The sequence below is a fragment of the Glossina fuscipes genome, unplaced genomic scaffold (genome assembly GCF_014805625.2).
Source record: "Glossina fuscipes isolate IAEA_lab_2018 unplaced genomic scaffold, Yale_Gfus_2 0, whole genome shotgun sequence".
NCBI classification, from domain to species: domain Eukaryota; kingdom Metazoa; phylum Arthropoda; class Insecta; order Diptera; family Glossinidae; genus Glossina; species Glossina fuscipes.
This window is the reverse complement of record NW_023998414.1, coordinates 37,241,552-37,268,407: the sequence shown is the minus strand read 5'-3', so window position 1 is coordinate 37,268,407 and position 26,856 is coordinate 37,241,552. Positions and strand designations below refer to the sequence as shown.

At 32.0% G+C, this 26,856-nt stretch overlaps 1 protein-coding gene across 2 annotated transcripts in view; it reads left to right on the top strand.

Moving 5' to 3' along the window:
• The window catches only part of LOC119635944 (protein lozenge), a 38,671-nt gene extending 12,894 nt beyond the window's left edge, over nucleotides 1-25,777 (top strand). The window contains exons 3-5 of one of the 2 annotated variants that reach the window (XM_038030988.1): nucleotides 10,555-10,668; nucleotides 15,859-16,119; nucleotides 24,687-25,777. In XM_038030988.1, the coding sequence (XP_037886916.1) occupies nucleotides 10,555-10,668; nucleotides 15,859-16,119; nucleotides 24,687-25,657 (1,346 nt within the window). In that variant the 3' untranslated portion in view covers nucleotides 25,658-25,777. The remainder of the gene's footprint in view (nucleotides 1-10,554; nucleotides 10,669-15,858; nucleotides 16,120-24,686) is intronic. The other variant, XM_038030998.1, reaches the window with a different exon arrangement.
• The last annotated feature ends 1,079 nt before the right edge of the window (nucleotides 25,778-26,856 follow it).

Here is a 26,856-nt window from a genome sequence, read left to right as displayed (position 1 = left end):
GTTTTTTTTTTTTTTTTTTTTTTTATTATTTTTTTTTTTTTGCTTCTATTATTTTTTTTTTTTTTTTTTTTTTTTTAAAAAACAAAAATAACAATAAAAAAAAAAAAAAAAAAAAAAAAAACAATACCATTTTCCTATAACCTCGTTTTTAGTAAAGAAGGCAGGCTATCACAAACAGTAGCCGCGTTTTTATTCTGAACGTTGTTTGTAATATGAAACGAATTGTTGTTTTTTATTATTTTTGTTGTTGTTGTTGTTGTTGTTGTTGTTGTTGTTGTTAATGTTTCGCTTATGGACAGAACGGTGACCGTAATGACTAAAGCATCTAATCAACAACAAAACACCCCATGATATCGTTGACTTTTTTCTGAACTTATTTTTTACCCTCAAAAGCATACAAGCTTGAGAGGAAGGAAATTTCAGGAAATTTTTGTTATATACTTTACTTATTGCCACTGATCTATTTTAATAACAAAATGCTTCTTCTTCTTCTTCTTCTTTTTTTCAAAAATTTTGCTAATGATGTTTTTCGTATCCAATTGCCAGCCAGATTTTAGCGAGTTATTGCGAGTAGTCACAGGAAACAGAGAATTGATTTAAACGATACCCGCTTATAAGGCCAAAAAAAATTCATTAGCAATTTTGGGATATACGCATAAAGCAAAATTTAAGTTGACGGGTCGATCGTCTTGTAAAACAAACTGAACTCTCATTTATCTATTAACACATGAAACTCAGCTTAAATAAATGAACGGCCGAACTCGGGCGACTCTTACAAGTAAATCATATTCTAATTATTATTAAAAACTAATACAAAGTGTTTAAGGAGAAGCAAAGAAAAAAAAATTAAATAAAAATTCATGTTTTAAATAAATAAGAAAGAAAGAAGAAAGCAAAAAGAAAAAAGTATGTACACCTTCTAGCAGAGAGGCACGCCCTGAATCCCTAAGCCGCTGCAAACATGTACAAAAGCTTGACAACCGATAACAGTAAACAACGCTAGATAATCATAGTTTCGAGTCATAGTGGGATGTTAAGATGGCAACATAGACAAATCGGGCGTATTAAGGATAGTTGTTTTCATGGACTTTAAAGAGCCCGATATTGAGACTATGTGATACACCTCGTTTAGGTTTGTGCAAACAACTCTAAACGAATTATATTTAGGATGACTAAGCTTAATGATGATATAAAGATCCTCGAGAAGCGATTCGATTAGATTAGATTAAAGTTCATCTCACCATGTACGGTGGACGAATCGGATGCACCATTTAGTAACTTAAGTTAGACGAAAACACCAACAATAAACCTACGTTTCTTAAATGATGGTAAGGTTAACAGACCCAAACTATTTTCATAAGAAGGCAAGGACGTCCAAGGGAGTCGCAACCCAAATTCCTAAGGGCAAACAGCAAGAATCGCTTTTGAACAGATTCAATTGCATCTACATAATAATTATAGGAAAGGGACCATACAGGCGGCATACTCAAGTATTACTGTAACCAAGCAGAAGTATGGACTTTTTGTAATGTAAGGCTCCTTAACCTCTTTGGACCACCTCTTAATGAAACCTAGCTTTACTTAAAGAGAGCTCAATATGCGAATTAAAACGTAATCTTTGGACGAATTGAACTCCAAAGTCAGTGAACGAACCTATGTCCTCTAACTTGTGTGAAGCGATAAGATGCTCAGTATTGAATGACTTCCTCCTTGAGAAAGAACGCTTGTAGTATATTTCTAAACTTAATTTCCTAAAATTGATCAAACACCTAGTAACCAAATTATTTACGTCAATTTAAACCTGATACGAAGGAAGAAAACATTTTAAAATCGTCGGCGTTCATTAAGCTACGGCTAGATTTAATCACTGAGGTAAGATCATTAAGGTATAGAATAAATAGAAGGGGCCCTAAGTGACTGCGTTGAGAGACGCCAGACGTCCTGAGGCAAATTGATCCGAAATGATGAATTTATACAGAAATCGAAATGATGTTTTATGAAGATCACAACTTATCCATTTCAATAAGTGCAAAGAGAAGCCGGACGCCTGGAATTTAAAGATTAACTAAGTCAAACGTTTTACTAAAGTCAATGTATACAACTTAGACTTTGAAAACATGGCATGTAAACTCTAAGAGATTCGTAACAGTTGATCTTGCTTTTAGAAGGCCATGTTGCAATGGGGTAATATAAGAGTTGATAACATAAGCTAAATGCTGAGTAACACTTCATTGCAACAATTTAAGTAAGATATTCAACTTGACAAAGCCTTAATGTGATGTCTGTTTCCATATTTGTGAAGTGAAATGAGGAAACTGCTCTTCCAACACAAAAAGAAAAGACCTGATTTCAAGGACTGATTAAAAATCTTTGAAATAGCACCAAATAGCTCGTCAAAATCTAATTTAAGTATATATGATGGAATGCCATGAGGCCCAGACGCACAACTATATTGTAGAGATCTCGATGCGATACATGCGACATACGGTAAATTTGTGGAGATGTTTCATAATTTTCAAAAATCGTACCAGATGAAAAGACTGTAAATATTTTCCCAAAAAACCGTGTAAAAAAAGTAACATTGAAATCCATTCTACATATATGAAAAAAGTTAAAATTAGTGCACTGGGAAAATTCAGTCCATAAGTCCAACATATAAGAATTGAAATAAAAATTGGAAATAAAAATCAAGTTCGCAAACTATTCATCGCTACTTGATAATAAGCGCGGACGCGTATTCCGGAACATTGACTTTTACAATTTTATTGAAATTGTTTATTGCATCCTACGAACTGATTACTTTGACCCACAGTAAATACTAAAGAACGAAATGTTGTTTACAAATTGAAGTATACGGAGGTAAATAAAAAAATGTTTTATTTGCGAACCGCGTTATTTTAAAATCCGGTAAAAAAAGACTGTGTAAAAAAAGAATTGAATGTTAAATAGTAGCGACAATTACACAATTCTTTTCGCTTAGTTTATGTAAAACTTTTTTTATTCGCTAATCGCAAGCTTAACCATTTCTTGCATTTCCAAGAAAATTATGAGCCAAATCATGGATACCTAACTTTGTTGAATCGCGGATATTGTAGCAGAACATCTTGTCTTGTCGAAGCGTGTTTTCAAACTAAAAGCCTAAAAGCGTAGAGATGATCTGAAGATAGAAGTTCGAAGAAAGATAATTGATTCGTTTCGTTCTATTATTTCGTGTTTGGAAGAATTCATGTAAGCTTGCAAGAGTTGACTTAAGAAGGGAGCATGACGTTTAAAAGGTTTGAGAAGACTCTGACTAAGATTTTCGGCAAGAAACACATCACCTACAAACCATGTTCCGAAAGCACTACATTTCAGTTAGTATCGGGTAAGAGTTTGTAACCAGAAAACATCTCAACATCAGTGTAATCGAAAACGAGCCCTACTCATCGGACATAAGTTTATTCGACTTGTGTTTTCTCATCTATTGACCACTTCGGGCACAGCCTCTTAAATCATTTATAGATATGGAGACGAATCATGTATCAAAGAAGTAATATATCGATGTCTATATAAAAAGTTATCGCAGTTATATTGCAAATGATTGAGTTCACTTTAAAGGGTTGCGTGGATGTTTAACTATTTTTGAACCTAAAAAAAATATTTATCTTATTCAAATTTCCAAACATACAAAGGATCGATATTTAAGTCATATTTTAATAAATTTGCATTTGAAAATTTTACGAAAAAAAGAAAAGGAACAAAATATCTTGGGCAATAAGCTCTATGTGAAATTGCAAAAAATCAAATATTTTCTCGTAGTCGATGAAAATGATAATGAAAGACTTAATAACAAACAAAAATGAAAAATAATTGAAAATAAACTTTTTGCGCCGACGATAGGCAGAAAAACTTTAATATTTGCTTCAAATAAGTTGAAAGATGCTGTTAAAATAAGTTGAAAGAAAATGAAACACTAGTCAAATCAATCCGGAGCGAACGTGCAACACGCTTGATGCATTCGTTTTCAAGGAAACTACTTCAAGATGGAGTTTGAGAAAATTACGATATATCAGCGACGCTTGCCACCGTTTGAGCAGAACCTCTCACTCCTAGCGTTTTATCCCATTTTGTGTTGAAACTTTGGAAAACTATACCGAACATTTTTCCCTAGTAGATCATATACTATAAAAAAAAATTTTGTTTATTATTTTAAGATTCATTACTATTTGAAGTGTACATGGTTGACGTGTCAAATGAACAGATTCCCTTTTATCTCGGATCTAGTTGTAGCTTTGTATGTCTATCTTTCCTTAAAAAAAAAAAAAAAATATTGACCAAAAACTCATTTTTGTTTATACTTTTTGTACATTTGTTATAATATATATGTATAAAATCTAATTACAAAGCACATATATACGTATATATCAAATGTTAGCACAGAGGTAAACAGTTGTGTCATAGACATGTTTATCACATGTTTATCGCATTCATTTATAATTATGATGCTTTCTATTATTGTTAGACAATGGTGTTTGGAAAAAAAATGTTTGTAATTATTCTAAAGTCTTCCGTGTGTGTGTTGGGTGTTAAGCGATTTTCAGCATTTGTTAACAACTGCTTCAGGTAATTGCGAAAGGCAAATCTCTTCTCCATCATTAATTTCTTTGTTGAAAAACTAAAAAGAGTTGCGAAATTACAATAGGCTACCATTCGTGTGGCTCTTCCCGATTCGCAAAACAGTTATATGAAAAGTTATGCTTTATGTTTACCCTAATTTATTACAAATGTTGCGTATATGATAATAAATGAAGTATGAGAGATTGATTTAATATATATCGCTTTCACATTTTCAGGGCAAACTTGGTTTCCGCACTTTATATATATATATATATAAATTTTTTTTTTTTTTTTTTGAAAAGTTTCGCTAGTCAAAGGCAGATTTGTGGGTTTATTTTCTGCTCATTTTAAAATTGAAACTCTGAATGCGCAAAGGGTTCAGCTGGCTGCCAGACGAATCATGAGACATATCCAAAATTTAGATCTAAGATTTCCCTCAAATAAACGGTCACTTTCTTTGTAGAATATCACTACATACATATATATATATATATATACGTATATTATCATAATTTTACCATTTACTGCTCCTAGTATTTGCCCTTGAGAAATTTCATTGTGCTTGATAAGCGAACTGCAAAGCTGTGCACGTAACTCCTTTTCCACGTAAGGCATTGCATGGAGAATGGTCGAAAAATAGATCTGATCCGAACAATTTTCAATAGCGCTCGTTCTTGCCATCCCTGTCATGTTCATCCTTAGCATCCATGTCAATATAACAAATTTCATCAAACACGACGGACAGTTGAACGGAAAAAGTTGACATCGATTGAAAAGTTGATTTTGAAACTATTCGTATAATAGAATACGCGACTATCCCAAGTATTTCTAGATGCCGAGAACATCCACACACACTTAGTATAACCTCAACTGATTCGAACCATTATCAATACGATTCGTCCTGTTTATAGTTTAAAAATTGCGGCCTCTAGACTAATCATAAGAAAACGATTCGGATAAACGGATAGACAAGATTAAGATTTAGATTTAAAAACTGATGCTGACTCAGTCGAAAATATTGAAATGTCTAACGAAACGAACATTTAAAAAAATCACATTGCTGATAAGTCAACATGTATAGTAAAGCAATGCCGACAGAAATTCCAAATATTGACGCAAATATTCATGAAAGCTTGAACAAAAAAAAAAAAAATAAATAAAAAAAAAAAAACAATTGTCCCATAAGGTATAAGAAAAGGTGATGGATGCCCTTATTAATTGACAAAATTAATTTAATATAATATCTAAGCGAATTATTATTAATAATAATTTATTGTCATCAGCTTATTAACGTATGTTTTTTTTTTTTTATAAATAATTAAAAAAGAGATTCATAAGAAGGAAACGTGGGCACCTTCTAGTTCAACAAATAGACTTGTAAAAATTTTAAATTCAAATATGAAAGAAAATTCAAAGGAAAAGGGAGAAGGAAAACTTGTTTCTTACAATTATTTTCCCAAAAAAGAAATGATTTCATATCATGAAAGAAGAATAACATTTTTCAAATACTATTAATTAATAAAATTTTAAAAAATATTAAAAAAGGAGAAATTAAATTTTTATTAATTTAGTTAATGTATACATACATACATACATAAATATAGATATAGATGTTTGTGACATTACGTTAATAGACGAGAGAAGAAAATTAAAAAAGGAAAATATTTCCGGTGCAATTGCATTTTATGTTATTTATTGATATCGGTGGTCAAAGCTATTTAAACGGTTCATTTAATGTGAATAAAATATTTAACAGCAGTGTAACGCACAAAAAAAAAAAAAAAAAAGGAAAAAAAAAATATGCACGAGTTGCACGTAAACACCATTCGTCCATGCACTGTCCATGCATGCATACGCGTGCACATCAATAAATACTATTTTGACGTTTTCAATTGACCACCAACAACAATAAAGTGTTTTTGTTTTTTGTTTTTTGTTATTCACATTTTTAAAACATAATAATGAATAAAGGACTTAAACTACTTAGTAAACATGAATGAAAAGGAATGGGCCGGAAGGTATAACCCATAGCCTATCCACAATTATAGTCCAGCATTATTACGGTCAAAATTATAAACATTCAATGTCAACTCGATAAAGTAGTATAGGTGCAATCATACATGCATCGGTATTGTGTTTTTGTTATGTGTATATGTGAAACAAACAAACAAACAGACATTATCCTGTTACATATATATATATATATATATATATATATATATATAGCATTTATAGATGAATTTTTCAATAACCATTCATAACTTATTTTGAAATACATTGAGCAAAGGGAAGGTATTTCATTGCATGTGTGCATGCGAAAGAATGAGAGATTAATAGGGATGGAAAGAGACAGAAATACATTATTTTCCACATTCTCCATTTGCGGCTGAGGTTTTGCGGTTAACTTTGGTCGAGATATCTATGCTCACTCTCTTTGGCCACAATTTTGTGGGTGTAGTTTTTACACACATAACCCCAATAATAAAAAGCAGTCACGACAATAACAACAGCAATAACAGCCTTGTATATTGGCTCGCTCCCAAATGAAATAAAAAGAAAGAAAGAAATAAACCCAACCCACTAAAATCTTTTTTTTTTTTTTTTTTTTACTTTTCTCATCCAAATACTTTATGTACAAATGCTTACGATTGCATATATATGTCGTTTATATGGGGTGTATATATATATATATGTATACATATTTGTATGTATGTACGTATACGCGTGACATAGATGGAAAATGTTTATGTAATCTCTCTACAAGTAAGTCTTTCAAGGATAAACGTCAAGTTCGCAATGTTTGCTCTTCAATCATTTTGGTTTGCTTGCATATTCGGCGGTACAATGTCAACTATATATATATAGTATTATTTGTTATATCCGCATTATGAGAACTCTTTATGATAGTGGGGAATCGGTAATGTAATGTAACAGTTACTCTATTAGGTTTTGTAATTCGTAACGTAATCACAAGCAAACTCTTTATACAACAGTCCTGCAGACTTACATAAGAGATTACTCTTTCTCTCTCTCTCTCTCTCTCTCTCTATCTATCTTTATCTTTCTTTCTTTTTCTTTTTCTCTTTCTCTCTCTTTCTCTTTAATTGCGTACATCCTAGTGCAGGTTATAAAAAAATTTCCGCGACTTCTTTTCCAAAGGAAAAGAGTCGACTGCGTTGCGACATAAGCAGTTGAGGGTTAATTAATTTCATTTCATCGCTACCTAACTCGAACAAAGAGTCCGTAAAAATATTTTTTTCGCTTTATTTACTGCATTAATCGTTATTACGTTCATTATATTTTGCGCTTTGGCTTAGAGAACAAAATCAAAACGAGAATTCATCTCTTAAAGGTATCTAGAAAAAATTGAAACCCTTTAGAACAAACGTTCTCTAAACTCGAGTTAAAACAAAAAAAAAAAACAAAAAAGCGTAGTGAAGTGAAGAAGAAATCCATAAGATTTGTATTATTTTTTTTTTTTTCTCTCTTATGAAATTTAATATCAAGAACTGTCTGTTTACTTGTGCGAGGAAACAGCAGCTTAAGGTAATGGTGTTTGTGATATCTCTGTTTGTCTTCTTCTTCCTATGGAAATTCATGATTACCTCTTTATTTATCATATCCGCATGAGTAGCCGAATAGACGAAAATCGCAATCACCAAGTCAGTGATTGCGGATTCAAATCTTGGTGGTCGCAGCTATGAAGAGCGCTCAGTAGGTAAAGGGGCGCACATTCACTTTTCTCCTCATTTCCTTCTTTTCCCGCCATTGTGTGATACGACGAAAGGATATCCTCTGAGCGCGATATCCGTTATATTAAAAAAAGAGAAATTAAAATAGGAAAAAGGAAAATTGCTTTTGTAATTTTGTGATTTTTCTACCCATCACCGAAGGATAAGGCTTTGTGTCAATGTTTGCAAGGCCCGGAAGCGAGCTTCAGAGACCCTACAAAGTACATATATAAACTTAATTAGCATTAAAGTCTGAATCGATTTAATTAAAACCCTTCCCTTCCGTCCATCTGTCCAATTGTCCATCTGCGTGACTGTGTAACATCTATGGAAAGCATTCTCCCGTTCATCTACCAAACTTGCAAGAATTTTGAAGATTTGAAAAGGATCCAAAGAACATGCTTGCAAGCATCGCTTACAGGCGTATATAATAAAGACTGTGAACACTTTTGCTTTTTATGTTTCTTACTTGTTACTCATAAAGTACAGCATTACCACCTCACTTTTATTCTGAACATAGGACAAATCAGTCGCGACCATTCATTATTAGTTCTTTGCCATTTTTGTTACGATCACGGTGATCGGTATAGAAAATTCGGTCACGACCGAATATAATTTTTATAATTGGTTTTTTTTTTGATGAGATCCAGAGTTGAATAAAGAGCTTCCGGTCATTTTTTTTTTTTGTACGAAGACCGCTATGTTAGTCAAGAGTCAAAATTTGAATGAAAAATTTGGGGAGAAAAACTTGGCTTAGCGAGAAGAAAAAGAAAATGAGAAATTTATTATCAAAGGCAAAAAATGAAATTAATCATTGATATGCATGCAAGCTTTCAGGTATGAAATTATTTGCATGACTTTTTTTCTCATTTTTGAGAGGTCACACGTAACAAATTTACATCTAAAAGTTTATATCAAACTTTTCTGCACATATGCATCCAAAACGAATAAGCAATAGCAATATTTTATCAAATATATTTGATTTAGAACAAGTAAAAACATTATAGGTTGCTACGGCCCACTATTAAATACCCTACACGCTATTTCGCTCAATACACTTATTGCGAAATGATTGAAGAAATTGTCCGATCCAAAGCATTTTCAATGGCATTCGTCCTTCGGATAAAGTATGTCAGTGTATCAAATTTTATCAGAATATTTGCAACCTATACGTTGAACGCAAGAACACAAGACAGATTGATGGGAAGACGGACAGACAAGTAGATAAGAAAACGATTCGATTTAATATATATTCACTTACCGAAGTTTCGTTTAGCTTTTCTTTAAGCTGACGAGATAGGAAAAGTTGTTTTTGTTTCGTTATTGTAGCAACTCAAGACACCTAATTCCTAATATTGATAGTGTAAAAAAGATTAAGTTATGATCGAAAGTGATTGCAATGGAATTTTGAACAAAATTTTTAAAAAAGATTTTTACCCAAAATCAATTTAAAATACATATATATATCTCGTCTCTTTTTCTCACTTCGCATCAATAGAAAAAAAAAAAAAAAAAAGAAAAAAAACGGTATTACTTTCTCTCTCTCTCTCTCTCTCTCTCTCTCTCTCTCTCTCTATCTCTCTCTCTCTCTGTCTTTCTGTTTATACGATCTCGGCCTTCTGCACAATTTCTTAATATCTGCGTTGTCACTCATAATTCATAATTTTTCTCATTATCCAAGTTTTAACGTTTAAGGCCACATTTCTCACAAGAGCTTTTATCTATCCTTTTAGTTAAAAAAGAAGTTATGCCTGTATGTCTGTGTGTATGCGTATGTGCACGTGCTACTGCCTTTAAATTAAAGATGGACCGCCAGCTGTTATGACGCGTGTAACGATCACTCTAAATTAATTCAACCAAAAAAAAAATTTTTACCGCTTTACACTTTTTTAAATCTTAAATGAATTTTAAAACTAAATCACTTAAGAGTCTTGTTCCGAAGTTTTCGATTTCTGTTTATGTTTATGGACAGATTGCCGTATATTTGTTAAGTTTATTGCTAAACGGAAGAAGTGCAAAAAAGGAGAAAAAAAAATGAGAAAAAAAAAACTCGTAATATTTTTTGTCTTATTTTAATAACTAAAACATAACAACAACATAACATAAACATCTTAAATTAACACCTTTATTGATTGTTATGGTTATTTTTGTGTTTTTCTGTTTTTTTTTTTTTGTTTTTTTGTTTTTTTTTTTTTTTTTTGTTTTCTTTCTTTTTGGTCTTTTTCAGGCAAGAGTTTTACGTTAACCATTACGGTGGAAACGTTTCCACCACAGGTGGCTACTTATGCTAAAGCTATTAAAGTTACCGTCGATGGACCACGAGAGCCGCGTTCTAAAACAAGTAAGTCGCTTTTGTTGTTTAAGTCACGTCGTACGATCAGCCATAAGTTGCAGACACATAAACGTACAATTAGAACAATGTTGCCACAACCACTTCTACTTCCACCTCCACTTCCACCTCCACGACCACCACAACCACCACCACTACTATCACCGCCACTACCACTACCACTACCACCAGCACCAACACCACCGCCATCGACACAACCGCTATCGCCGCCACTATCATCGTCACTTAAGTATAATGTTCAACAAATTAAAGAATACGAAAACCTTATGAATAACGCTAAACGTGTTGATGATATTAATAATGATGAAATTGATGATCATTTCTTGACCGCTACCAGTTGTCATAATTTAAATTCATCACCTTCATTATGGTTTTATACGGGTAGCGGCGGCAATTCGTCTGCCTCATCTTCAGGTATTGAATCTGATTTTATACATTCGGATTTCGAGGATTTCGGTTTCTTAAGCAATTATATTGCTCTGAGCGGTGATTGTGCAAATGGTGAGATTTTTAACTTTACCATTATAAGAATTCATTTCCAAAAAGAATTCCATTAATTAAGTTATGTGGCATTCTATATTCATTTACATATTCGCATTATCGTAATCAATTTCTTTAATATCATAATAAAAACAACAAATAAAAATAAAAACAAATAACAATGAAGACACAAGCAAAGCAAAAGAATTTATGTTCACCTTGTGAGAATAATTCATTTTCGATCTCTTCAGAATTATTCAATAGCTTCAGAAATGAATATGAAATATTATTATATAACGTTGCCGCATATTCTTTCGCCGACCATTCGCTAGGCTCCAAGAAAACGAAATAATTTAGACTGCGACAATTCCTTCAAATGCACACACACATATACACGTAATTAAGTTTAAGTATACATATATAGTGAAAAGTTCATCTAGACCGCGTAAGATATCGTGCGAAGATATCGTTAAATGTTAACGTTCCCCTTGAGCGATCAACGCGAAAGATTTCCCCAAGGTAATCCCAATAATTATTGAAGATAGGCGTTCAATCGATATCTGCTGCAACTTTGCTCCATTGGAAACTTACGCGTCTTAAAATTCTCCTTTGCCCTCTAATAGGAAACAGTTTTCAGTCAGATCGCAATCTATGCTTACACTTGCATCCCATCCATCATCGAAAGACCGAAGGGGATTAAAATTTTTCGTTGCACAAAAATACGCCTAGCAATTCGTCTACAGTAGAACCCCGGTCCACTATAACCGCCTTATCATCTATTGTTGGCCTGTTTAACCTTCTGCGAGACAGCTACGCTTACAATAGGCAAAACGACCTAATTTACAATTAATAGCTACTATGGGTCTGAGTATAAAAGCTCAATACAAAATAATGCAGAATAATTCAAAATTTACAAGGATGTTGATCCGCCTACAAACATGTCCACAAAAGCAAAAAAAAGAATAGGACATTAATTGTCAATTTAAAATCTGGTCTAAAAAATTTCCTTGAGTTATGTAATCCTAATTGAGGCCTTCTGATCATTTTGGTCCTTGATATATAGCTTTGTTATGTCATAAGAGGCAAAAGAGATTAACAGAGAGATTAACAGAATTGAAACGAACACAATGTGTACGACAATGCACGACAAACGTGGGAATGCAATGGTACAATGGATTGAATAGATCTGTGCGCGGCTACATTAGCGCTACAATAGAAATACTTATGTACATACGTATGTTTGTTTACACTCATATATTTAATTCATCGATAACGTAATATTAAATAATTATGAATATTAATATAAATTTTTGGAGCATTTCGAGCTATTTTTGGTCCCTGCCCTATGTGAGGATTACACTTGTATTACATTAGGTTACGTTTTGGGCCCACTTCCCCATAAATACGCCTTCATATAGGAACAAGATATCATTTTTGCATTCTTGAATAGAAAATAGAGAATTGTGTTAGACAATCTAGTGTAGGGTATTTAATGGTTGGCCTTGCCCGACTATAATGTTCTTACTTCTTTTAATTAATATACATACGTCTTACATACATTACTAGGACATATATGGGCAACTTTGACGATAATAAATTGTGATTATAAAAAGAAAATTAGGTTCTTCTGACCGTTTTTTATCAGCTTTCCTTAACATATATCAAACAACTGCAGTAGGTACGCGTCTTTGACAATTGCTACAATTCGTATTTATAGACTGCACTGACCGCACTGCAAGTTTGTATTAGTTTCCATTTTATATGTGAATGCTTTTTCCATTATTTTTATACCCTACACGACTTACGATACAGGGTATATTAAGTTAGTGCGGACATATGTAACTCGTAGAAGGTATTAAGATAGACTTACCTTTTATTATACCGATCGGTTGCGTATCATTTTGCGAATCGATCTAAATTTGTCTGTTTGTCTGATGTCTGTCCATGTTGGTTCGCGTTCAGCCTGCAAATCGCAATTTTTGAGATATTTTGATCAAGTTTGGGACAAGGGTGAGCTTTGATCCAAAGAAGTATGCTTCGGATTGGTCCATTTTTTCGATCGCTTCCTATAAAACGCTTTCTTTTGAAAAGTCGTTATGTGGAAAAATATTGCAATTTTTAAAATTTTTCACCAAAACTCGCTGAGTAATGGTTTTTATACGTTCTAAGTAGGTATCAAATTTTTGGTTCGCCTGGGAAAATTTCTTCAACGCGTGTGAGAGAGTGTACCAAAACCGATTCCGTAAATCGTAATAGTATTGACCGGATAACATCCAGCCAGCTTAAGCCAATGAACCAATCGATTCAGAATCGTTACCTAAATGGTTTTGTTAAGTGAAATATTTTTTCGATAATTTTCCAAGTATCTTATCCTATATAACAGCTATTATTGCTTTCATTGCAAAAGTATATGCTGTATATGCTAGCTATCGAATATATTGCTGTCATTAGAGTATAATGCAATCTTTCGATCAATATGGGAAATGCACAAAATTGTATTTTCATTATGCAAATTGAAAAGCAACAAACATGAAAAAAATGAAAATTTTATTCCTTTTGTTGATAGGAAAACTTTCAATCTTCATGGTTGCGTTAATTAAGCCATTAGTAGGATTGATGGGCTTATCATCAATTTTGGCATAAATATATTACGTATAGACGTATGGCTAAATTTCATATTTCCATTTATCTGTTGATTGACGGCATGCGACCATTTAGGTCAACTTGCAGCATAATTTTGAAGATCGGTGCACGTCTCTCTCATAATTCCTTACATCATTTTTAAATAGATTAACTGAAGTTTTTCATACTTCATACTGGATGTTTTAAGTAAGCTTTTTAAAGCTTAAAACAAATCGTTTCGACACAATTGTTAAGAATATTTGAAGTTAATTTAAAACGTTCAGTTTAACTTGTAATAGTTCTTTCTTATCTATACCCGGGCGGCTTAGCCTGTGCTAGCGATAAAAAAAAAAATAAAATAAAACAGAAAAAAAAAAAAAAACTGTTTTCTACATATTTCATTATAATTAACCTCAAAATAACCGTAACATACATAAATTGTAACCAAATTTTTTTGGTTTAGGAAATTCTTGTCATTTAATTAAGCGAAAAATTTATCGCCGCTCATTTGTGGTTAAAGCACTGATTAGCTAAAATAATCATAATAATAATAATAGTAATAAAAATAATGATAATAATAATAATAATAATAATAAGACTGCAACAAAATCGTAATAAATATCAAATGATTTCTGAAAGTGAAAATAAAGAAAACACAAAAAAAGATTAAAAAACAAAAACCAAAAAAAAAAAAAAAAAACCCATAATCGAACCAAAAGATATATACATAGGTAGATGCGTGCGTGTATTCCGTATGGATATATAAGCGGATAATAACATTTACTAATCTTTAAATGCAGGCAATTACAAAAAATTATCAAACACCTCTCGTTCATTTCACTTAATTTATGAACTGTTTTGGCAGTCGTAGCATCAGAATCCGATTCCATATGTTTACCAATTATGGTATAATGACATATAATCATTTTAAAATCATTAAAAAAATTTATCGGCAAACATGTGCAATTGTGTTGGTTATCTTTATACACGCAACTACAAATCGAAAGACAATAGGGAACTGCATATAGCATATTCATTAACTTTTCAGATTTTTGCCTACAATTTTTTTTTTTTGCTTTTCCTGTTCACGTCTGATTTGATTTGATCTGATAAGACAAGAATAGGGGAAATAAGTTAATCCCTCTTCGAAAATATGACATATAAGTTCAAATATTATTGATTATGAAAGGTGCTTCAAATATTCTTTTCATTTTGTACTTATTCGCTTATATATATATATTTGTATATATACATTTTTTTTTTTTCCTTTTAAATATGCTTACAAGAGCATGATCTGATAAATTGTAGCGTTTCAAGCAACTTATGTAAATGATGACAGACTAATCGGATACGGATACTTTTACAATCTAGCATATATACACATACATACATGTATACATACACATACGCAGACACACACATATATATATATATAAGGCTTATTAAACATATTTATACGTATATATGGCAGGAGACCGCCATGTTTTGCTTGGTTGACTTAGTGTGTCAGTGTGAAAGGATATCTGTCGTACTCTTGTTATATATTTTCATATAGGTGGTTTTTTTTTTTTTTTTTTTTTTTGTGGAACAGTTTTAATGAGAGAATTGATACCACAAGTGTTTGAAAGGCAACTTAAAAAACATAAAAAACAAAAAAAAAAAAAAAAAAAAAAAAAAAAAAAAAAAAAAAAAAAAAAAATTGATGGTCGACTATATAGGTTCGTTCATATTAGTATAGTTATTATTGTTGCTGGTGTTCGTTTAGTTGTTTTTTTTTCCATTTACTGTTGGTTTATTGTTTACCAACTTTAAACCATGTTGCGGTTTTTATAAAAATTCTTTATTATTATTATGTACCGTTGGTTTCATCATATGCTTCTTTAATCTTAGCCTTCCTTTATAACTTCCAACTTTGAATTGAGCATTTCATTTGCTATTTTCATCGTTTCTGCTAAGTAGAATGAATACATTTTTAAGTCTTCCTTAATTTTGTGAAACTCATGTCTAATAAAGTAGAGCTTAAAGTTTCTCTTATAGAGACTTATTACGTTTATATCCTTTTATTATTTAATTTTTAAGGTCCACCGGGTGGTCATCAATTTCGTGCTTTTGGATTAGCTCAACGTCCATACCCGGACGCAACATTTTCCAGTCATTTTCGGGAATTGGGATCTTTGCATCGTGTTTCTCGTTCATCGGCCGTCACAGCCAATGTAACCGTTGCGCCAACATCATCGACTGGTCCTAACTTACCACAATTAGCAAGCAATCATTCATCATCTAGCAGTACAATCAATTCCGATTGCCAGGGTTATAAACCTAATGCAACGCACATACAAGGTAAGTTAACGGTTCTTGACAAACTATGTAGAGAAAAGAAAAGAAAAAGAAAAAAAAAAAAAGGGAAAAAAACCCATTTACGTTCGCCTAGCTTGATTATCAATCATCTCTATATATATATGAATCGCAAGTTTCGATATTGTTTTGCCAGAGATCTTTGAAATGTCTTTGGTATATTATTTTTACTCATTTTATGGCTGATATATTGATTTATTTTTCTAGTCATCATTTTTCCTTAATATTTTTCCTATAGGCAACAGTGTAATACATTGAAATACTCGTTTCCTAGATTAATAGCAATTGCTTTCTCTGGTCTCTGGTCGAATATTTCAGCGGTGCAAAGGCTAAGCGACTCGAAACGCATTTATGGGGAAAACTCGATTAAAAATACTCGTTCCACTTAATACATATCTAAATTTTCGGCCTTTTGGTCTTCCGAGAAATATTTCCACATGATACGCAGGCAGCTAGGGAATCAATTTTTGAACGCAAGCATAATAATTAAACAACAAATTGGACGTAAGAAATGCAACTTTTGTAAATTCCACTTTTATGTAATGATACTATCCATATCTCCTCCGGTCTGTCTATAGAAAACTATTAAATGCATTAAATTTTAGGGCAACTCGATTGGAGGCGTATGAGACCCATTTACGTTCCTTTGCTGAACTAACTCGGTTCGTGAGATGTGGAAGAGTTTCTACATTTTTGCCTCACCAACACTCCTCAGACTGTTCCAATTAAAAGAACAGCCCATATTTACCCTATGAGCCTAATTGAAACATATCTACCAGGCTCTCCAAATTAAAGACAAAAAATGATAATTTTACACTCGTTACAAGTTAAGTAAGTTTTGCTCAAATCGAACTGAAATCGTCAAGGGAGTAAATTCTAAAACTAATTGACGGCCACTTAACGAAAGATAAATTAATTTCATATATTTACTCTACTCATGAACGAACTACGTTAGCTATGAACATTCATTCATTCATTCATTCATTCATTCATTCATTCATGTAATCTCTGTTTCAATTTCTGCATATTCCTTTTACTTTCTTATTGTCCCTCCAATGTAGATATTCATTTTACCGGATACTATCAATTTAACACCTTCGTATTTGCTTTTTTTTCCCCCAATTTTCGTATTGATCGAGAGCTCCCATAATCTCGCGCATATTAGACTTAAATGCGAAAATTAAAAAAAAAAAAAAAAAAAAAAAAAAAAAAACCTCAAGATTTCTAAGGCAATTATTTTGAAATAACAACACTTAAATTTGCATATTTCTCAAAAGCCTCTGTAACACTATCTGCTCGCACTGCTTCTAGCAGACTTCATTTCCTGGTGGCCATAAAGATTAAAAAGAGAAACAAAAAATGAAAAAAAAGAAAAAAAATTCTCATAAATTTGTAAAATGTAAGAATTTCAGAATCGGGGTACACAGTGTGTTGCACGTACGCACGTCTATGTGTATGTAAAAGTACGAAAGCAATAATAGTTGCATCGGTATGGAAAATGTTTATAGGTAAAGGTGATTGATGAGGCACACAAAAAGAGCGGAAGTTGGCTGCGGTTAGCACAAAAGTTGCTAACGAAGTTGATTATTATGAAAAAAAAAAAAAAACAAAAGACAAAGATGAAAACGAGCGAATTGAACAAAAAGAGACGTTATATTCCTCTTGTTCCTACATTCAGCAGAGAATTTTGACTGATCTCATACTCCCCACATTCGTTCTATGCATTCAAAATGCCAAAGGCTGCTAGAGCTTAAAAATATGCTATGCGAAACTCATAATAAATATATATATATATATTTATATATGTATATGTATATATATTTCTGACATGAGCAGAAAGATCGAAAATGATAGAGACAGTAAGGGAACCGATTCACCTATGCTTGGGCAAGTATTCTTTACAAGCACAATTACTATCTCAAAAAATTAATATAAAAAATTGAACTTGATTAGACAACTTCTTCCTTTTTGTCTCCTCAGTCTATATACAAATATTAATTTCATTCATAGATTGATCTCTTTCAATGAAGTTATATTTGGCTTATGGCATAGACGTTAATATAGAACGAAAATCAAGTCATAGATATAGTAAAGATTTTGATTGAATTTGCTACTAATAGCTAACGCTTTCTACATAATTTTACAAAAAAAATTGCGCTCTTGATAATTGCGGCCAAGTCAATCGTTCAATTCAATTTAACTGAGTTTAGAATCTAATGCCGAGATTTTATTAAAGAAAATTTCAACAATTAATCTAAAAGTCTAAAGTAAATGGGAATGAAACGTTAACAGACGGACAAGTTGATCTACCTAAATCGATTTAGCTATTCACCCTTAGCATTCGACGTAGACTACAATGTTCCTGCGGACAATAAAAAAATCGAAAGTACTCTCTGCTGGCGGCATAAAAAGTCGAAAAATCGTAATTTAACTACTGGTTGTTCTTTTCATTGTCTATACCTCCCGTCGAATTCCTATCGTGTAATACGATAGCGGTTGCCAATTATTATTTACAATGTCTTATTGATTCCATACCGCAGAGATATTCAACTGTTCCGAAGCGTTTTAAAGGTATGTCACAACACTATGTAAGCGCTTACATATTATATTACTGACCGTAGACTGCTGACAAAGCTGTCATGTATTGAACTCTTAAGATATATATTCTCACAGTAAAAAGCAATTCAACTACGTCATCAAAGAGTTAAATTCAAGGCGTATGTGAGTTCTTTTTCGCTTTTATACGAAAAAATTTCAGAATACATTTCATCAATATTCTGTTTGTCTAATATGATTTTATTGATTAAGATTTCAATAAAATGCCGATTTTCATAGCCATTTGAAAATGATGGCTGAAAAAAGTGAAATACTTTTTCATATATGTATATATGCCATTATATCCATGTGTTGATATGTGCGTGTATGTGTGTGTGTGTGTGTGTGTGTATGTAATAAATGTAAATAATTTGTCGCACTCTTGATGCACATTATAAATATAAAAAAAAAAGATATCTTTTGAAAATTTATTAAAACATTGTAAGATGTGCGTGCTTTTGCACTGCACGTTTTGAAAATTGCGCCTTTTGACTGATTTTTGGTTCGTTACATTTTTACTCATATAAGATACAGTTTGACATGTTAATGGTCTATTAACATTTGCCCAAAATGCAGACACATATATATGTGAACGTGTCTTGATGTATTTTCATGTATATATGCATTTATGTCTATGTATGTCTGTGCGTTTATAAATTGTGTCTGCTCTTCATTTCAAATACCTTGAAGGATGATTTTGTCGTTTTGTTCATTGTTGTTTATATTAATTTTTATTGTTGTTGTTGTTATTATTGTTATTGTTATAGTATTTGAATATGATTGAAAAACAAAAGTATAAAAAGCCTAAGCAACCAATGTCTGCTGCTGGTTCCAACAGCTGCCCAGACTAAACCACATTTCGATTGATTTGTGGCTTTACCTACTGCTTTTATAACTCAGACACGTACTCAGACTCGTAGGATTTATAAAAAGTAATAAAAAAAAAAAAAAAAAATCATAATAAAATATTTGACCTAAATAAACGTCTGTTATCTATCCCTCCAAAATAAAAATAAAACATAAAAAATAAAAAATAAAAAAATAAAAATTACCACAATTAACGCTAAACTAAATTGTGTACATACGGTTTTCTTCATATGCTATATAGAACTTAACAGAGCTTAACTGCACAGTTAATTTTCTAGAATTGCAATCCAAATAATGCGAACAATACCAAAACATATCGCTCTTGGCATAAGTCGCATGATACTCATATCGACTTTCAATGATATGATGTGATTACTTTAAACGTAATCTTAATCCAGGATTCGAGAAATTTCACATGATTTGCATATATGGCCACTTGTCTACGCAAGAAGCAAGACGTAAAGAACAATGCGTTGCATTTGTTATATAACATATGAATAATGCATAAATGCATAAACATTTTTGAATTATAAAGTAATTGCGAATGTTTTAGTGACCTAATCTAATAGGTTTGCAAAAAAAAGACGAATTATAGGTTCACAACTCTATCGATTCATCTGCACCGCTATCATCAGTCCATCCATCTATTTGTCTGTCTGTCACTGTCAAATTTGTGAAAATATTGTAATAGGGTAAAGCCAACTATCATTTCACTTTAAATCACTTTGCTTAGTACAATAATTATTCATTCGTTTTGGCAATAATAAATTTTTTCATGAAAGCCCATATAATGGCGAATGTGCAACACGTAACTTGACGTGATCTAAATTTTTCGAAAATTAATTTACTTCCGAAAAATTATGTTATCTTTCAGGCTTCGTCATAGAAAATTAGAAACTAGAAAAGTCGACTTTCTCTCCATATAAGCACTTGCTTTTCGTGATAACTCCCCATATATTTGTTAGCGTCCAGAGAGTTGACTTACAACAATTGGATCAAGATCCAATTTGTTTACCGTTCCATTTTTTGCTAAATTATTACTATGAACCAATTTTCATCGTCTATCGTGGAGTATTAAAAATTAAACCTTCTTCTAAAGGTCTTACTATATATATATATATATATATATATATGCATAAGAAATTTTGCTATGGAATGGGGCCCAAGAAATAGATCCATTCAATTTTTTATGTCAAATTACTATCATGAATAAATTTCCAATCATGAACCGTCAAAAATTACGATTTTCTGACATATAGAGATTTACATTTCCTGACGATCTTTATATGCGGCGGTATCCAAAAAAATAGACCTACATTATCCAAATCCGGTAAGATTGATTTCTTTGTCGATATGCTCTTCTTATTGTTGAAAATAAGTAAAAACATTACAGCGAGTCAAGGATCAAGAATCGATTCTGAATCGATAATCTGTATAATCTGAAAATACAAAAAAATCAATCGCACTCACTAGAGTGCATACTAGATAGAGAGCATGAAAATTTAGTTCTTGCATTTTTTGTCTCTTTTAGGATAACGATGAGGCGTATAAAATATCCGGTCACAATCGAATATAAATTTTTTACTTGTTGTTTTTTTTTTTTTTTTTTTTTTCTTTTGTTTTATTGCTTAAATTCAATCGTTTACAAATTATTATCGAAACAAATGATTGGGAGCGTAAATGAATTTAAAGTGACTTTTATAAGCGAGCAGTGTAAGCAAAAACAAAGCGTTTTGATTAATTTTTGCGCTAAAATTATTTCTCGATTTTTGCAAACTCGATTTGATTGAATTTTAAACATAATTAATTGTGTTAAGTTTAGCTTTGTCTATTTGTTGTTGGAAGAAGTGCCGAAAAAAGCGATAGATTACTGGCGATAAAGAAATGAAATGAATACTCTATGCGCCGCGAGAAATTATGATTGAAATTTGGCTAACCTTTAATGTAGACAGTAGAGATCGAATCCCTTTTAGCTTATCAACTGTATTTAAAGCGATTGAAAAGCCGATTGAAATTGTGAGCTTCTCAATTACACCGAGGAACCTTATAACAAGTTGGAAGAAACGAATGCGATTGAGCCGAGTATTATGTAAATGTAAAACTCGCCTCTAATGCTGCGAACAAATCAATTCTTGATTGCGTGTGATAACGCTCACTTACATAGGTCCGTTATGGTGCCTGTTTAAAAGTGCATTAGAAGTGATGAACTAAGTTTGCTAAGCATTTGTTCCTGCTTGTGGCGAACGATGACTTATGGATTGTCTAACTATACCATTTGCAGTCTTATTGTGGCTCGATCCGTGCAAAGCCTCAAAAGGTGAATTGTTCGCTTCATGCGAAACTCCTTAAACTATAATCATAACAAAAATCCTCTCAAATTGATGCGTTATTCAATAAATTGAAGACATCGCTATAAAGAACTAGTTGCAGTAATTGCAAAGCACGGCACTTGAGATTAGGATTCGCGATTTTCAAAGTATCTTTACAAATTCATATATACACTATTATTGAAAGTTAGAATTTCCCATTTACTAGTTCGCTTTGAAGATAAATTATTGCATAGACCTTTCGAGGGCTTTTCACTAATGACACTACGTATCTAATTTTGTTTTCACTAAATTGAAAGAGCTGACACTAGTTAAATTTCAGCGCAATTTCAGCGATCAGTCAGTGATTTAGTGAAAAGAGATTTAAAGAAGATTTAACAAAAATAAGTAATTTCCCATAAGGGTTTCATTACGTCCTCTACGAAGAGACCACGTATATGTAAAATTGTGGCATAAGACTATATTAAGCATGTATGCAGATGTATGCAATACATAGAATGATTTGAGATAGATCTACCTTTTATTATATCACTCGATTTAGAGTCACTTTTTGCATCGACTTAAACTTATCTATCCGTCCGTCTGTCTTGTTTTCTTAGAGACCCAAGCACGAAAGCTATTGAAAATATTTCGGATTGGGCCACCTTTTCGACAATTTCCCTTAAAATATCTTATTTTAAAAAGTCGTTGCATGAATAACTGTTATGTAAGATGATGTAAGGCAATCCATCAAAATTTTTTTAACTTGCTAATAATTGCAAATAACCCTTTAAAGCCATTGCATAAAATTGATTTATATATGATAAGGAAGAAAACCAAAAAAGTTTAATTTATTTTAAGCAGAAACCCAATAAAAAAAAAACAAAAAAAAAGAAATTAGAAAATAAACTTGTCATTGGCATCAAAAAGCCATCGCAAGTATGTATGTAATAGGTTTGATGAAATGTTTATAACATAAAACGATGTTAATTGAAAAATAATTTTATATCAGAGGAACGCCATCAAAATATTTGCTTAGTATGGAGGACAAATTGAGAAACGGAGAATATACATGACACAAGTAGATGATGACAAGCATATGCTGATGCATATGTTTGTTATATGTCAACGTGAAATCCTGCTGAGCTCACCCATCAATTAAACATCAAAACGGTTAAGGGTTAAAAACTTACCTATATATATCTATATATATATATATATAAATATATATATATTAAAGTAAACTTTGCTTCAAAGACAGTTAATCTTATGGCGCAAGATTTTCTTAAATGTGAAGGAAAACATTCCTAAATTAATTATGAAAATAATAAAGAAAATTTACTAAAAATTTCATAAAAGACTGACTTGGTTCGCGATAAATATTTGTATAAAAATATTAATTAAATAAAGAAACAATTTTCTGTTCTTTCTTTCTTTTATTTGGTTTTTGTTTATAAATTCCTTACTGTCAGCGTTACAACGAAATGACATAAATATAAATTGTATATGAATAATTTTACAAGCAAGACACCGGCAATCAGTAGCCAAGCGGTGAAACTAAAACTAGCACTTATCACATTTTAATGTTTCAATTAGTAGTAAATTTACCAACAATTACATAAATATACGTATATACATACAAATACGGTTGTCTAGAATCTGCACACAGCAACTAAACAAGCATTGCTTATGAACATTTAACCCCTTTCGATTGGAAAACACAATGAAATAACGCACGTAGCAATGCGATATATATATATATATATATATATATATATATATAGGCAAACATATAACGTCATCGTATTGCCATAGTCAGTCATTATACGATGACTGACCGTCACATACACATTTATAGCTAAATAAATTATTATGTTGCATTGCATACACTTATACGCACAAACACATATACAAATATACATGCGCTGCGTGACTACCTCCACGAGTATATAGCTAACTCCTCTGAGTCTGTTCGCTTGCAAGCGACTGCAAACGGCAACATATAATTTTCTACACACTGTTGCAATAATCGACAGATTGCAGCACTCACTGCCAGGTTTTTATTTATTTATTTATTTTTATTTAATTTTTTTTTTTTTTCGCTTTTTTTGGTTTCTTTTTTTCTTTTTTACTTTTCATTTTTCATGCATTTTTTCGCTTGTTTTTCTTTTTTTTTTTGGGCTTTAGCTATTTCTCTCCGGTCAAGGTATGTTGTTTGCCTTTTTTCCATCCATGAACCCGCCAAAAGACCACCGGTTAGTTTGTTGCCAATATACGTATGATTAAATGTGTGTATGTGTATGTGTGTATATATATATATATATATTTGTGTTTGTGTGAGTAGTACATGTAGTATCCTTTCGTCAGTTTTGTCATTAATTTAGCCTTCAATTGACATTTGATAATTGCGAAGTACTTGCGTGCGTTGCTTTGCTTTTGCCCTTGTGATTTTTTTTTTCTACTCCGCTGTTATCCTTGATATCCTGTATTCCATAATAATGATTATGTTGACGCATATTTTCAAATAACGGCTATTGTTATTGATCAATGAAGAGGGGAAACCCTTAAATTAATTATAATTGCAATTAGTTTAATATCCTTGGCAATGGTGGCTTCTAGGAAATTTTTCCACAACTTGTCGGGTGATTTCATAAGTTTTATAAATTTTGTTTTTTATTTACGTTCATTAACGGGTTTTTCTTGTTTTCTTGTTTTTTTTTTTTTTTTATTTTTTTGGTTTTTATTATAATTTTTTTTAATGATTTTATTCCGTTTACTTTGCAGACAACAATCTAATGGGTGCCGCTGAATGGACAGGTTATACGTCAAGCGTAAATACCGCAGCTTCAGCCGCTTATAGCAGTTATCATCATACGCATCATGCTCATCATTTGCCACCGCCACCGCCACCGCCGGCCGCAACAGCCGCCACATCAAATGCTAGCTATAGCGGTTACGAGTCGTTGCCTACAGCCGATCCTGCCAATTTACATTTATCATCAGTTCTAACGGATATGCAAACATTTTGTGCTTCAAGTGACTATCATCCTGGTGCTATAGTGCCACACGTTCAGGCCCCAATTTGTAGTCCCAGCTATAGTGCAAATAAAACTGAATTGGACTCATTCAACGCGAGCTATCCGTCCTACAATAATTGGTCAAACGGTTATAATAATTATCAATACGGAAGTTGTACACCACAAGCTCAATATTCTACGCATACCGCGCCAACAATGGTTTTATATCCACAATTGTATTCGACATTTAATCAAAATGAAATTCATTTACATTTGCACGGTGCCGATAAGATCGAGCAATATCTGGGCGGCGATAATGCTTTAACTATTAGCTCATTAGCCGGTAATCGTTCCAGTATTGAAATTGGTATCGGGACTTCCGATCATGAAGATCAATCGAGCGTAACGGCCTTACAAAATCAAAGTACAAGCACGATGTTGGGCAATAACGATAACTCTGCCGATCAGCAACATCATAATCATAATCATCATCATCATCATCATCATCATTCGCATCATCATCACCAGCAGCATTCATCCCATTTGGGAGTAACGGATGGAACAACTCTGGAATCGAATCCAACCCAGCATGATAGTAGGCAACCATCAACGCATATAACAGAACAAAATACAGATGTCGTTAATACTGTGGTAGGAACAACAGAGTCACACACGCACACAACAAGAGAAGGCGAAGAAGTTTGGAGACCATATGTACCTAGTTCATGGTCTCAGTGACAAAGTACCAAAACCTTTGTACATATCGAACTGAATTAGTTATTAATGATGAATAAAAACAAAAACAAAAACAAAAAACTTAATATTCAATGAGATCTATATGTTAATAAATAATATCGAATATAAAGAAAGAAAGAAAAAAAATAAAAAAATAAAAAAATACAATTTTCTAAAAGCAACAAACAATTCCAGTAAATTAACAAAAAAAAAATTAAAAAATTTAAAAATAAAAACATTTGTGTAACACTAAAAAGAAAAAAGGATTGATTAATCGAAATGACTTGAAGATGCGAAAAGAATGAAAAGAAACGTTAAGAGAAGAACTTTTTTTTGATTTAAGTAAAAACAGTGAAACAAAATGTATACACAACTCGCAAACATACACGCATCCCTGCATATTTGCAGGGAACGTTACAATCCTTCGAAACGAATTTCAACACTTTTGATTCCTATTACATTTTGAGGCGAATTCGAGCTAAATGTCTTTTCACACCTATCGCCGCATTTTAAACCGGATACACAGTGTTCGTAGTCGCATCTTTGAACGCAGATATTCAAATAATTTTATCGAATCGATATCCTATTGAAAACATGATTAAAGTAATCAAGAGGGGACGGTATTCATCTTTCCGTCATCATCGTTAAGAGATTTGTTTTAAATTCACCTCTCACGCGAAATAATTAAACTTTTTTATTTTATAGAAAGTTAATCAGTATGTAAAGGCATCTATTGTTGACATAGGTGTGTATGCATATCGCTTAACGATAACTTATTGCATTCCCGCCGAATTTGGCTTTAGTAGTAGACATGCAAAGTTGCAAATTTGTACAATTTTTTACTCTTGAACGCTATTAAGATTGTTAAAGTTCGCGTGAAATTTCAAAAGAAATTGGAACGAATACGATACGATATAATGCGGTTCATAGATGCGGTATATAGATGCATTCTACATAAGTGTTATTGAAATGCAAGTCCGTCTATATGTATTTCATATTGAAAGATATGCAACAAATTATTTGAAAATTAGTTTCTAAACGACATTGGGATCGATCGTATGCGGTAGGTGTGTAAAAAATTTATGCACTTGTTATAATTTTAATGAATATTATTATATGCAATTGTTAATGTTTGAATGTATGAATGTATGAGAATATATCTATTAATGTGTGAATATACGCATGTATATATGTATGTATAT